Source organism: Cricetulus griseus, chromosome 2, assembly GCF_003668045.3.
Source record: "Cricetulus griseus strain 17A/GY chromosome 2, alternate assembly CriGri-PICRH-1.0, whole genome shotgun sequence".
NCBI classification, from domain to species: Eukaryota; Metazoa; Chordata; class Mammalia; order Rodentia; family Cricetidae; genus Cricetulus; species Cricetulus griseus.
Window position 1 is genome coordinate 398,345,306 of NC_048595.1, and position 15,800 is coordinate 398,361,105.

At 47.2% G+C, this 15,800-nt stretch overlaps 1 protein-coding gene across 2 annotated transcripts in view; it reads right to left on the reverse strand.

Annotated features, from left to right (window-relative positions):
* LOC100774159 (keratin, type II cytoskeletal 78) overlaps window positions 1-15,800 on the reverse strand; it is a 36,622-nt gene that overhangs the window by 5,649 nt on the left and 15,173 nt on the right. The window contains exons 2-3 of one of the 2 annotated variants that reach the window (XM_027396646.2): window positions 1,641-2,337; window positions 1,015-1,229 (exon numbers count right to left, since the gene is read on the reverse strand). In XM_027396646.2, coding sequence (XP_027252447.1) covers window positions 1,015-1,229; window positions 1,641-2,006 — 581 coding nt within the window. In that variant the 5' untranslated portion in view covers window positions 2,007-2,337. Of the gene's footprint in view, window positions 1-1,014; window positions 1,230-1,640; window positions 3,614-15,800 lie in introns of those variants that run through there. The other variant, XM_027396647.2, reaches the window with a different exon arrangement.

Genomic DNA, 15,800 nt, shown 5'->3' on the forward strand with positions numbered 1-15,800 from the left:
ACCCCATACCCTCCCTGCCTACAGTCCACCCCTGCACTCTGCAACCCATACCCTCCCTGCCTACAGTCCACCCCTGCACTCTGCACCCCATACCCTCCCTTCCTACAGTCCACCCCTGCACTCTGTACCCCCATACTCTCCCTGAGTGCCCTTTTCTCTTCAGAGGGCCCAAGTCAGGAGCCACCATTGACCCTTTTCCCATTCCCTTCCAGCGGGTTTGACATACCCTATCTATACCTGAGTTGGCCTGTATCCCACACAACAGTAGGCCACATGTCTTGATGGTTTTCCAAGCACTCAGATGCCTCTGAGCAGGCAATATGGGTTTCATGGGAGAGAACAGGACTCTCTACATCAGACCTGAAACCTTGGGGGCTTCTCTCCCTACCCCACCTTCCCTGATTCTTTTCCAGTGGCCCTGGAGACCACAAACATAAATGACCCTTTCCCAGACTATAACAGTAGAAACCAAGGCTGAGAGAAGCAGGAGGCCTACCCTTGCTCTCCAGCCCTCACCACCCCTCAGCCCAGGGCTGTCTGCATCACTAGGCTGCCTACATAGAGAGTCTAGAACCACAGTCCAGCTGTGAATTACACCGTGGGCCTGGGGACGGGTACACTAAACTGACTGCCCTCCACCCAAGACCAGAGGATGTCTGAGTCACACTAGCCACATAGCCTGCTAAACAAGAATTTCTCGAGAAAGCTGTCAAGGTGTTGTTTAAATCAGCCCTTCCCAGTCCTGACCATTCACATGGACCCTTGAAGCTGGGCCTCAAGCCTCTGGAAAGAGACCTCCACATTTCTCCCAGGTCTCTCCAAGCTTGGGTGGGGCTGGAGGGTCTGTACTCTACATAGTACAGATGACCCTTGTGAATCAGGAGAGGGGAGGCCAAGGGACCAGATAGAGGCCAATCATGCAGCCCTGGGTGCTGGACATGGAGGAGCCCCTCAGGCAGGCAGAGCACTCCACACACACCCCCTAGATAGCACACAGAAATTTGTGTTCCTTACTTGGATTTGTACTCATCCTCCTGATCCTGGTAGGTCTTCAGCTCAGAATCCAGAGCCCCTCGCTCTCTCTGCAGCTCCTCCAGCTGTTGCCTGAGCCGGGCCAGGCAGGCTTCAAAGATGGGCTCCAGGCCCTGAGGACTGCGGTTTCCCTGCAGCTGCTGCAACAGCTCCCACTTGGTCTCCAAGACCTTGTTCTGCTGCTCCAGGAAGCGCACCTAGAACCAGACACAGGGTCCTGAGACTCCTGGAACTCTCCTGGCACAGCCTCTGGAGAGGGAAGCCTCAAAGACCCTCTCATGGGCCCCTTACTCTTGCCTTCCATCTCTGCCTGTGCAGAGAAACCTCAAGCCCTCCCATAAGAACCTGAGCACATCCAAAATTATATGGGACAATAGAGATGAGGCTTCTCATCGCTACCTAGCTGTTCTCAATCCCGGAGCCCCAGCCATGCAAGAGCAAGGCATCAGCAAACCAGAAAGCCACTATTTAGACTCTGGGAGGATTTCCTTGCCACTGAAGTGATGTAGGAAGTGGCAGAAAGAGGTCATCTCTCCTCTTTCTAGCTCATCTTGTCTAGAGCACTTGTCTATAGGAGACCCAGAAGCAGGGACTGCATTTACCCTCACCTTGTCAATGAAGGAGGCAAACTGGTTGTTGAGAGTTCTGATCTCTTGAGTCTCCTGTGTCTTCACCACCTGGAACTGGGGGTCAACCTCAATCTTCAGTGGGGTCAGTAGGCTCTGGTTGACTGTCACCGCTTGGATACCCCCTGGAGGGCACTGGGAAAGACCAGGCCCTCCACTCCCACGCCCAAACCGTAGCCCTTGCCTGGCCTCTGCCCCCCAGACCCTCTCACAAGAGCTTCCTCTGCATCTTCTGGAGGAGCTAAGGCTCCTGCTGCTGAAGCCAGCCCTGCCCCGAGCCCCTGAAAAAGCAGAACATGCTGAGCGAGCACTGAAGCCCCTCTGGGTCCGGCAAGGGGAGAGAGACATGGCAGAGACAGACAGGCCCGCAGCTTCAGACAGACTGGAGATGGTCACAGTGTGTATGCTTCAGGCCCTGGGGCCCTGGCACGAGACTTTTATCCCCTCCCGTCCCTGGGCTGGGCCTTGGAGAGCAAGATGTTCTCAGTCTGACTGTGTCTGCCACTTGCTGCGGCTGATCTGCTCTGACACACCTGGGGAATAGGTGCGTGGCACGTGCAGAGCCTAAGGCAGGAGACCAGGCCCTGCCCTAGAAGCCAAAGACAAGGAAGCATCTAGAGACATGAGCCACGATTTGGGGCAACGGTTGACATCACTGGGGGTATTCAAGGAAGGCTTCCTGGAGAAGGAGAGAGAAGAGAGCGCATGTACAGGACACAGTGGAGGTACCACACGCCATGGAGATGCAGGACACAGGACAATGCAGCTCCCAAAGAGAGATCCAACCTCATAGAGGCAGCACGGGCCCTGAGCAACCCAGAGGCTGGCAGAGGTGGTGCAGCAAAGACATGCCACGATGTAGAAATGACACAGAAAAGCAGGGCACCCAGTCCCTCCTTTAGCCCAACCCAGCAATCATCCATGACATGTGAGACAGAACCTGCCCCACACCAAGCAGCTATCTTTAGACAGAATCTGTAGAACAGCAGCCAATCCTGTGGCCCTACTCCTCCCAACATTGCTACCCCAGACCCCTCCAGCTGGGGCAAGCCCTTCCAGGAGATAAATGAGAGGCACCCCACTACAAAAATGAAGTGACCCTCTAGAAAACTACACCTGGGAGGCTGGGAGAAGAAACAGGGGCCTGGGATTCTCCCAGGATGGATTTCATCCCTGCTCTAGCGAGTAGAGGAGCACCTAATCTGTGCCTGATATTGTGGTCCAGCCTCTGCCTAAGGCAGGGTCCCCAGGAGGAAAGCACCCTGTAGATGATCAGCTGCCCCCTGGGAACTGCCAAGCCTCTCATTTGAATTCCTAGGGTTTTCTTTAGTGGAACAATGGTGGCTGTTCGCTTCCTCTCCTAGCACCTGGTGGATTCTGAGGGGGGGATATTTGGGGTCTTTGAGGATGCAACTCCAAACAAGAACAAACAGAAATTCAACTACTAAACACTCTCGAGATGCTATGAGGAAGTCATTCTTGACAATTATTACAATCCCAGAGGCACTCCCCTGTGCCAGGCAACTGTGCACAGGCATGTTTCTGCTCTCACCAGGAGGTTATAAGCCCCTTCCTCTTTCTCTGAGCCATTGGCAGCACCTCAAGGGACACAAAGAAGCCTTGCAGGAGGCAGGGGTAGTAAAGAAATTCAAGGCATGAGGAACCAGGGAAGCCAGAGAAGAGGAGAAAAAAAGACCCAAGAGAAAGCTTCATGTACCCTGGGAAGGGGGCACACATGGAGCTGCCTGGAGTCAGAAAGAGCTGGAATCTATTTGGCTCCCACTGAGAAAACTCAGCTCCAAAATATGCCCACCACTGTCAGAGACACTTTGTGAAACAAAGCTTTGCCCACATGTAGAAGAGTGAAAGAAGACCTATATCTATCACCCTCCTTAAAAATCAATTCCAGGGGCTGGAGAGATGGCTCAGAGGTTAAGAGCACTGACAGCTCTCCAGAGGTCCTGAGTTCAATTCCCAGCAACCACATGGTGGCTCACAACCATCCATTATGAGATCTGGTGCGCTCTTCTGGTGTGCAGATATACATGGAAGCAGAATGTTGTATACATAATAAGTAAATAAATATAATCTTTAAAAAAAATCAATTCCAAGTAGACCAAAGACCTCATCCATTCAGGGATTAAGGCCAACAATTGACAAATATGATCTCATAAAACAGAAAAGCTTCTGCACACCAAAGGAAAGACACAACTGAGTGAAGGGGACACCCACAGAGTGGAGACGGCTTTGCCAGACATGCATCAAATCAAGAGTTGATACCCAGCATATATAAAATAACTAAAATACAGAGCTAAGAAAACAAAATGGGCTATGGTTCTGAACAGAGAGTTCTCAAAAGAAGAGATAAAGCAGTTAATAAATATCTCAAAGTGCTCAACACACTCAGTCATTAGGGAAATGCAAACTAAATTACTTTGAGGGGCTAGTTAGATAGCTCAGCTGACAGAAGCACTTGCCAAGCCCTGTGACCTGAGTTCAATTAGTGGGACCCACATAGTAGTGAGGTGGAATCAACTCTCACAAATTATCGTCTACCTACACATATGCATGCTGTGCTCACGTGTGCACACACACAAAAATACACACAGAAATAAATAAGATGTGAAAAATACCTAGCCGTTCCAATTGGGGTGACGTGACATGTCAAAGACCAAAAGAACAAATGCTGTGAGGGTGTGACACAGGTGTACACCGGAATACTCCTTGGCTGTAAAGAAAACTGAAATCATGAACTTTCCAAGGAAACAGATGGAGCTAGGATATTTTCTACTAAGTGAGGTAACCCAGACCCAGTAAAACAAACGCCATGATTTCTCTATTATTTGTGGATCCTAGTTCTGAATCTTTAGATGTGTGTAACATGGAGTAACTGCAGAAGCCATATATAAATAATTTAAATGAAGTTGTGGCACTTCCCAAGAGCCATAGACTATCTAGAAGAACAGAAAATCGGTGCCAGGCATGGGGACCTCCCTTTTGGTTTTGGTCAGGGGCTATCCAAGAGACTCTCAAAACAATGTAGGATGTTGGCATTGCCCTTTGTTGCCTCCCAGAAGGCAACAAATAAGGTAAGACTTGATTGATGAAGACACCACACACTTAGGACACAGAGCTTGGAAGAATCAAGCTAGAACTTCCTGGAAGCCTCCTCCCTGAGGCCTGGCTCTCATAGTGACAGAAGGTGCTAAGCATGCTACCAAAGGAGAAGAGCAATCAACAGCCCTACCCACTGTAAAGCCTCTGGACCACGCAAAGGATCCCCACAATGGTGCAATAGTGACACTTTTATCTTAGAAGTGACCAACAGCTGTCTAGTTGGACTTAAGGTCCACTCAACAGGAGAGAATGTGTTCCTGGTACTGTAAACCTAGCCACTTACCTGTGGCTGGAGAAGCCATAGGCCAGAGGAGAAGATACTACTGCCATTTCCTACACCAATGTAATTGCTAACTTATCCTTATAACCAAAGGTAGGTGTAGCTCCCATCCTTCATCGAAGTAGCTTCTTTACAGGGGTACATATGTGGTCAAAATGCAGAGAATAAGTGACTGTGACCAATACATCTACAACATAATCCCAAAGACTCAGAGAAAACCATGAAAGAGGGGACAGAAACGTTGTAACAGCCAGAGAACCAGGACATCTGTTGTGACATGGTATCATCTATATATGTTAGGGAAGCTGCAACTGTGAGCTCTCAACAATACAGTTGCTTGAGAAAGACTAACACAGTGACGATATCAGTCGACCTGCCAATGTGGACAGGAAAAAATTCTACAAGGTCCCACCCCAAGATGAAGAGCTCCAGGTTGTCAGTGCCTGCTAAGAAGGAGAGACTCACTCTCCCACACAGTTTGTCCAGTCCCAAGTGGTCATCCCTGGACACATGTACATATGAGCAGAGCTAAATCGACTCAATAACAATAATAATTAAAGGGGCTGGGCATGGTGGCACACGCCTTTAATCCCAGCACTCAGGAGGCAGAGACAGGCAGATCTTTGTGAGTTTGAGGCCAGCCTGATCTACAGAGTGAGTTCCAGGACAGCCAGGGCTATGTAGTGAGACCCTATCTCTATTATTATTATTATTATTATTATTATTATTATTATTTTAAAAGAAATCATAAATTTGGAGGGTGACATGGGAGGAGCTGGAGAGGGGTGGGAGTGGCAGACATGATACATTCGCAGAGTTTTCATATGGTTTTAAAAGAATTATTATTTTTTTTAAAGAGAGGAAGAAAAAAGACTTGGGACCTTCCCGCCTGCCACCTCAGTGGGTCTTGCTTAAATACATCCCTGGGGTCCCTCGCAGCCTGATTTCCACCACCCCTATCTCCCTTTGTATTGAAGAAGGACAAAGGTCACACCGAGCCTAGCATCAAATCCTCCTCCATGAAACTTCCCCATACTTGTAATGTCATAGAACATGAGATCCACAGGAAGCTTCAAGGTCACAGGACACAATGCCTTTGTTTTGCACTTGAGCTCTCTCAGACTCCATAGGGTGTGGGGCAGGCACAGACCGTGCTTCCTTAGGTAACCAGAGAGACGGCACCAGCTGAGCTCAGTCTGCTCTGGGCCTCACTCTGGCATCTGAGGGACTTGACCAACAATGCCACCCACAGAGAGGACAAGAATGAAGCCAGCACCCTAACTCACTTCCCTCTAGGAGCCCTCCAAACTGCCCAAATGAGCCTCCTCCCGCAAATTAGTCCTTCAGAGACCCTATCACTCTACAGTGTTTTCCAGCCTTCCAGCCAGCCAGCTCAGGATGTAATTCACTAGGCATCTACAGCATTAGATTGAAGAGATAAACTGTGTTTGTGACACTGAGGGTACATGACTTTGTGAACACTTGGCAAGCACTCTGCTGCTGAGTTACAGCCTGATTTCTCTTTTCTCTTTATTTTTGAAACAGAGTTTCCTTCAGTTGCCTAAGCTGAGCTTGAACTGAGCCCAGGCAGGCTTTAAACTTGGCAAGCATCCTGCCTTGGTGCCTGGAGTAGCTTGGATTATGTGTCTACACAACCAGGCCTGACAAATAGTTATCCTTGACAGTCACATGGGGGACCTTCTAGAATCCCCCAATGGCAAATGTGAGGTCATTTAAAGGACCATTGAAAACTCAGATAGCTCAGCAGGTAGAGTCTGGTGGAGAAACAGACATTAATTGGTAACTAGACAGGTCTTTAAGTATAGGATTGCCCCCAAGTCCGACAATTTGAGTTCAGTTCTCAAAACCCACATGGGTAGAGAACCAACTTCCACAAATTGTCCTCCTGTCTCCACAGTGCACTGTGGCAATTGCAAGAGCACACATACACACATTTACACATACACACATACACACATACACACATACACACATACACACATTCACACATACACACATACACACATTTACACATACACACATACACACATACACACATACACACATTCACACATACACATATTCATACATACACACATTCACACATTCACACATACACACATACACACATTTACACATACACACATACACACATACACACATACACACATTCACACATACACATATTCATACATACACACATACACACATTTACACATACACACATACACACATACACACATTTACACATACACACATACACACATACACACATACACACATACACACATTCACACATACACACATTCACACATACACACATACACACACACACACATTTACACATACACACACTCACACATACACACATTCACACATTCACACATACACACATTCACACATACACACATACACACATTCACACATACACACATTCACACATACACACATACACACATTCACACATACACACATACACACATTTACACATACACACATACACACACACACATTTACACACACACACATTTACACATACACACATTCACACATACACACATTCACACATTCACACATACACACATTCACACATACACACATTCACACATACACACATACACACATTCACATATACACACATTTACACATACACACATACACACATACACACACACACATACACACACACACACATTTACACATACACACATATACACATACACACATTCACACATTCACACATACACACATTCACACATACACACATTCACACATACACACATTCACACATACACACATACACACATTTACACATACACACATACACACATACACACACACACACATACACACACACACACATTTACACATACACACATACACACATACACACATTCACACATTCACACATACACACATTCACACATACACACATTCACACATACACACATTCACACATTCACACATACACACATTCACACATACACACATTCACACATACACACATACACACATTTACACATACACACATACACACATACACACACATACATACACACATTCACACATACACATATTCACACATACACACATTCACACATACACACATTCACACATTCACACATACACACATTCACACATACACACATTCACACATACACACATTCACACATACACACATACACACATTTACACATACACACATACACACATACACACACATACATACACACATTCACACATACACATATTCATACATACATACACATACATACATTCACACATACACACACACACACACACACACATAACACACACTCACACACATATACACATACTCACACATGAATACACACATACACACACTCACAGTCACACATACACAGGAACACACATTCACACATGCACACATACAACATAATTAACCTTTGTCTAAAAACCAGTACTGCCCATGGTACGTGGTGATAGGGTAAGTCGGGATGGTAGAAATGCCACTCTCCTGAAAAGACATGAAAATAGGAAGGAGATAGTTGGAAAGAGGAGAGATCTGTAGGCTAGAGAAGAGAGCAAGACAAGGTAATGGGGGTGGAATGTTTGAAATCCACTATATATGTATATGAAAGGGTCAGAAAGAGGAAAGGAGGACCACACAGAGGACAAAATGTGGAGGTGGAGGGATGTGCAGAGCCCCTAGATCACCAACAGCAAATGAAAAGACTAGAAACGTCGAACTGGGCCTTGGCTCTCAGTGCGGCCCAGCAGTGCAGACACACTAGGCACTGTGATGTCTTCCTCTGCCTCCCTTGCTCCAGGTCAATCATGAGGGATGGGGTTGGTTGTTGTTGTTGCTGTTGTTGTTTTGTTTTTTCCCAGTTGTCCTGGATTCGTTCAGCAAATATGGCTGGGCATCTACTGTGTACCAAGCCCTGTGCTGAGGAGAATTTAGCTAAGACCAAAGCTCTGCCAGGAAACTTAAGAGTCCAGTGGAGAAACAAACATGAAATAGGTAATTAGACGAATCTTTAAGTACAATTATGATATGAAGACGAAAGAACAGAACATGAAAAAGGCCAGGTCATCCCTAGTTTTTTCTTTACTATACCAGAAACACTGCCTCTCATAGCCTTTGCACTTTCTCTTCCCTTTCCTGGACGGCACCTCCCAGGATGCCACCCAGGCCTGTGTTCAAGGACCATCTTCCTTGGCTGTGTGGCATTGTGCCCATGTATCCTCTGCCATTCCCTGTGTCCTCCCAGCATCCTCCCTGCTGTCTTCCATGTCCTGTGTCAAACTGACTCGTTCTGCACGAGGCCCTAAGCTCCACAGAGACAGGATTCACCTGTGGCTCCCTTCGGTCCTCTGCACCTAGAACAGAGCTGAAGTCTGGCAAGGGCCCAGTAAACAGTTAATGACTAAAGAAATCACAACCCAGGCTCATTTTGTGGCTTCCTGAACACTGTCAGCTCTGTCCACCCTGTAGGGTCCCACTCTTCTCTGAGACTCTAGCCCTCTTCCAGGCCCCAGGAGCCCTCCTGTGGAGAAGCATTCTAGACTTGAGGCATTTGATCCCTTGGGGGGTTGAAAGGGGAGCAGGGGTGTGGGGGTGTCTCATACAAGCACATATACAGAGCATTGACTGCCAGTATTCAGGCATCTATACTGGCCTGCCCTTGGGGTTCTGACAGGACATGTCCTCAGATGCAGCCACTAAGAGTACTCCCTGTGCACATTCACTACGTTCCCTTTTAAAAGGGCCCTGCCCACCTCCCATTTTTCTCTCTCTGCTTCTCTGCTTCTCTGCCTCTCTCTCTCTGCCTCTCTCTCTGCCTCTCTCTCTCTCTCTCTCTCTCTCTCTCTCTCTCTCTCTCTCTCTCTCTCTCTCTCTGTGTGTGTGTGTGTGTGTGTGTGTGTGTGTGTGTGTGTGTGTGTGTGTGTGTGTGTCTCTTTTCTGCCACTCCTGTCCCCAGAGGCTGGTCTCCCCTCTCCCCCGTCCCTTTTCCCATTCACTTTCCTCCAATAAAAAAAAAAAAACCTCCACCCAAGCTCTGTTGCATGCACTGATTTTTTAAGTTACAACATTGACTACTGAATTAAGTAATCCAGGAGATGTGAGATGGATAAGGCGGAGGCCCAGAAAAGAATATATAATCCCATGGAAGATCCACTCATAAGCACAAAACTCAAGAATAGAAAGGACATGGGAGGAACTGCCTTGGTGGTGGGAGTCCTCTTCTCACCTTGATCCAATAGCACAGTCTTGAAGGAAAGTGAGAACAGAGCCCTGTGGCACATGGCTAGGCACCCTCCCCCTGGGAGTCACACAGCTTGGGCTCCTATTCAGCCTCATTGTCCTAACTTGCCCAGAAGGACATCAAACATCATGTCACTAGTCTTGCTGAATCCCAGAAACCTTTGTCTGAGCAACAATAACTGTCAGCATACCCTTGCTCTGCCTCCTGACTGTGGACCCAAAGTAAGTGCTCCCTCATACCTTTGCCTCCACACCCTCCTCACCATGCTGGACTGTATCCCCTGAACTAAGTGGACAGGAGTTCACTGTATAAAAACAAATGAATCTTTAATGTGCTGAGAAGGCATCTTGTAGACCAAGAAAGCTAACAAACACAAAAAAAAAATTATCCTCCTGCCTCCTGCTCCCACACATTGGAATTATGGGTGTGCACATAAAATATTTTGTATGTAAGAGCAATAAAACAGAAGAATTAAAGGCATAAAGAATTAAATGCTTCCCTATGCTGCTTGCAGCCCTTCTGTTTGAACTGGCTTTTCAAGCCTAGTGGAGGAGCATCCTCGCTGTCTCTCCACTGTGTGTGGCTTCACTGAGAAGGTAGGCCTCTACAGTATGGGAGCTCAACCATGTTAGCAACCCAGTCTCAGACTTCCTGTCTCCAAAACTGTGGGAAGGAAATTTCCATTGTGACTACTGTGTGGAAAAAGAAGATTATTGATGAGCTGAACTAAGAATAAATGAGGCCTACATAGTACTTTGCATACATTAAGTATTCTTATGTAGACCTATACTTCAACCTTACACATGTCAACATTTAGTCTTTGCACCTTAGGAAGCAGCTGCTACTACTAGTGCCATCTTACAGAAAGGGACCCTACAGAGTAGAGCCACAGTGGGAACAATTAATTTGCAAAAAGAGAAAAACCACACACAGCTTGTAAGTAGCAGAGCCAGAAATCTGCTCCTGAGTAGCAAGATTCCCAAGTTTGTTCTCTTACAGCCAAACAGCGCTGCTCTTGGGAACCTAGTAATGCCATTGTTGAAGGAGGATCCTTTAGTCAACAGAAGACCAGAGAGGTAGGACAACCAAACCTAAGACCACACAGTAGCTTCCAAAACTAAAATTCCATCTCAGCACATACTCATTCTTTTATGAAGCACATAGCATGTCCAAGACACCATGCTAGAACAAGCCAAGAGAAGATTAAAAAAGGTCTCTGCCTTGCCGGCCCTTGCAATCTGATGAAGGAAAAAGCGTGAGTGGGAACCCAACTTAGAACTAACACATGCAGTTAAGTACAGGACTGCAGCTGAAGCAAGTGTGTGCTAGAGGACAGAGGCCTGAAGTCTTCCCGAAGCAGCAATATCAGAGGGTCCTGCTCCTGACCCAGCCCAGGAGACTCAGGTCCTCACCACGGGCACAAAGGCTCAGAGTAGGTAGGCAGAGGAGTAGAGATGGAACTGGCCCCAGGTTGGAGGCTGGACCACACTCACTCAGGTTTCCGGTCCCTCTATGGCTGGTTATTGTTTGAGGGGACCCAACAGGGAATCCTCCTCATCCTGTCTGCCCGTGGACAGCTCCCTCTACCCATCCTGGACGGTACAATGACATCCTCTGACTTGGTCACCATGGAACCTTCCTCCAGGCTTTGACTTTTGCAGCTGAGAAATGAACCAAATTCTAACCTTGAATATCCTGGTTCTTCCAAACAACCATCATTTGTGTCTCCCCAGCAGTATCACAACCCTGCTTCACTCAGTCACTGAGGACTTTCCAGGTGTCCTTACATGTACTTGTTGTTGTTTTGTTGTTGTTCTTGTCATTGTTTTGAGGTAGGGTATCCTTTGTAGCCCAGCCTTGAACTCAAGACACCCCTTCTTCTGTCTCCCACATACTGCAATGACTGGCCTACACTACCTCACCAGTTCCTTGAATGGAACTCAAGCCAGTTCACTTTTCCCCTATAATTTATGTAATTATAAAAAAAATTACATCCTACAAACCAAACTTCGAGGAGTTCGTTCTAGTTTTTAATTAATATGTAAGCAGAGCTTAATTATTAATATGTCACAGATCTGTCTGTGTCTTGGTTTCCTTCAGTAAACAAACATCAGAAAACACAAATTTCTGTTGTTGCTATGGCTATATGGGCACCAGATGACTCCAAGATTCCCCAAGGTGAGGTCCAGGCCAGATGTAATTTATAACTGGCCTGTGTGATCAGACATTTCTCTCCCAACCACCAGTTCCCAAATTGCCACACAGAGACTTACATTAATTGCAAAATGTTTGGCCAATAGCTCAGGCTTATTACTAACTAGCTCTTATTTTTAAATTAATCCATTTTATTCATCTATTTATTGCCACATGGCCCGTGGCTTCATCTGTCCTCTAGCATCTTTCTTCCCCAGCGGCTTATTGGTGTCTCTCAAGTCTGCCATTTGTCATCTCAGTCCTCAGTATGATTGTCCCACCTAACATAGCCTGCCTTGCTATAGGTCAAACAGCTTTTCTTTAACCAATGAGAGTGAGAAATATTCACAGCATACAGAAGGATTGTCCCACAGCAGGATTGCCTGGCAGGAAGGAAAATATTCTAATGAGACACTGTGTCCCTCACTTTGACTATCAGACTATTGAATTCCAAGAAATTAGAATTCACACTGAGAAACGAAAGGGTTAAAGCCTGGGCCAGCCACATGAGAGGAGTTTGTTTCCCTAAGATTTACAGCTTGGCCAGACTGAAGGCAAGACATGGATGACTCAGTGGTGAGTGGGATCACACCCTGGCCAGGACTGCCTCGCTATGCATAGCTCTGGTCCTCTGCTTAAAATGTAAACCTATGCCAGAACCCGAATATGAAGTTAATATGGAAGGGGAGTCATGGGATCTTTGTCCCTCTTCCCAGTGTGGCCACAGTCAACAAGTCTTCTTATAATACTACTGACCTGTTTAATGGACTTAGCATAGGTGACTAACCCCGGCTTACTGGGGATATCACCCCCGGCTCTGACCCGTAACCATGCTTCCCCATTTCTAGCAGTCTTAGTGATGACGTCCTCTTGGTGTCATTATAGACAGTAGCCCACGCTTCCTCTGCCCTCGGTTGGACAGCACAGCTTGTACTGTCTGCTCCAGCTCCTCTCCTGCAGGACTGGGGACAGGAAGCCATGCTCTCCTCACTGGACCACTGCAGGAGAATGATGGTACCCCCTAGGGAATGGGCCTATTGCAACCAGGAATGGGTATGCCATGGGGAGCCACTCTGATGTCTATTCTGGCCCTCCCTGGCCAAAGAAAGACCCCAAATCAAGTTAGGGAACATTCCCAAGAAGCTTCAAGAAGTTTGCAAAACTCTAACTGGATGTAAACCAAGGTCTTGGGTTCTAAGTAACAGTGGGATTGAGAGCTGATAACTACACATTTACAATCATGTCATGGGCCACCCCTCAACACCATCACTGTGCAAAACCCTCCTCCACATCTACATCCCCTGATCCAGAGGAAGCAGGGTTGTCCACTCAACAGAGACAGAAAATAAGAAAAATTGCCCAAGATCTCCAAGAAACCCAAGATAAGAGTCTTCCAAACTCAGCCCAGGAAGGTTTTCCAGACATCTCCTGTGACACTGTGTGGCTTTGTGTACGTCCTGAGTAAGGAAAGGTAATCACGGGTTGAGGAAGAAGGCCCAGGGAGAAGATGCTGCTCTATGGTAGCCCACAAGCGGCCCAGCAGCACAGCAGCAGAGTGCTCTAGTCCCAGGGCTCACTCTCCATCCGGGAAGGACACACAGCTGCTTCCCAGCATTTGTCATTTTCCTCTCTTCTTTTCCTTTTTGTTTTTTGCTTTTTGATCGTCGAAGTCTGGGAAGCCAAGCTAGACCTGTTCAGGTGCTGTGCAAGCACTGTGTTACTAATGTGCCCTCAGCCCACTTTTTTCTTTTTTACTTTGAGTCAAGGTCTACCTAAATTACCCAGACTTGCCTTTGAGCTCACTCAGAAGCCCAGGCATTAAACTCTCAGTCCTCCTGCCTCTGTTTCCCATATAGCTGGGGCCGCAGGTATGGTTGCCATTTGCCATATGGCAGACTATTGTGGTGATGTCACTGAAGGTAGATGTGGAAAATGTGGCCACAGTTTGCACTCCTGTTTGTTCTAGAATACCAGACATACATACATACACACACACACAGAGAGAGGGGGGGGGGGAGGCTATGAGTAGCCCCCAACTGGGAGGCAGAGACATCACGTGTTCCTACATAGAACCTGGAGGCCCTTGAGAGGTGAAGAGGGAAGTGTGTTCAGACCACAAGACTTGAGCTGAGAGCCCAGACTTGCCCATGTGGCCCAGCTCCCAGCACTGCCCTGGTGACCCAGTCAGGTTCTGCCGGTTGGATGCCCTGATGCTAGCTAGCAACAACACTGGCCTGGTAAATATTATGAGGTACGTTACCAAGCACAGCCTCCAAGACAGCCTGGCTGCTTCTGGGGAAAATTTCCCACTTTTTTTGCACCTAGGTGGTACAGGGTGGTCAGGAGAGAGCCAGGGCTCTGTGGGCCAAATCCCAGACTTCACCTGCTCACCAGCCTTCCCCCTGAGCCATGCAGAGGGCGCTGTCTTGTGCAGAGTTGGGGCAAGATTCTACCCTGTCGCCAAAGAACAGTCTGAGAGAGGGAGATTTTCAAACTACAGAAGGCAATCCACAGCCACCAATGGACACCTGTTGAGTGTCTCCACCAGCTCTGAAGAATGAAGGATACCTCAATGCCAGTGGGGGCAATGTCACACTATGGCACACTGAGGCACATCTGGATAACTAAACCTAGAACTGTGATGCAAATGAATTTATTACTAGGATCACTGTCCCAGAAAAGTTTAGGAAACTCTCTGAAAGAAACAAAGGTCCATACTCCTGACACACACAAACCCTAGAAAATACAAGCTGAACCAAGTATGCTGGCACACATCCCTGATCCCAACATTTAGGAAGTTGACTGAGACAGACCATGGGCCCAAATTCAGCTTGAGCAACATAAAAGCAGTGTTTGATGTCAGGCCTGGGGTAATAGGTCTAGAGGTTAACTCCATTGGTATGGTGTTTGTCTAACAAGCACAAGGTCTTTGGTTCAATCCCCTCATATTACACGTGGTATCACATACCTAGAACCACACATGGTACCACACACCTGGAACCACACATGGTACCACACACCTGGAACCAATCACAGGTGGATGTGGAGGCAGAAAGACCAGGTGGTCAAGGTCACCCTCAGCCACATAGTTTGATGGCAGCCTGGGCTACAAGAGCCTGTCTCAAAAAAAAAAAAAAAAAAGAAAAGAAAAGTTTAAAAACAGGTTTCATAGAGAAAGAATAAGGCCTGGTGTAGTGGCACATGCCTTTGATCCTGGCACTTAGGAGACATGAGGCAAGCAGATCTCTGTGAGTTCAAGACCAGCCTGGTCTACACAGTGAGTTCCAGGTCAGTTAGGAC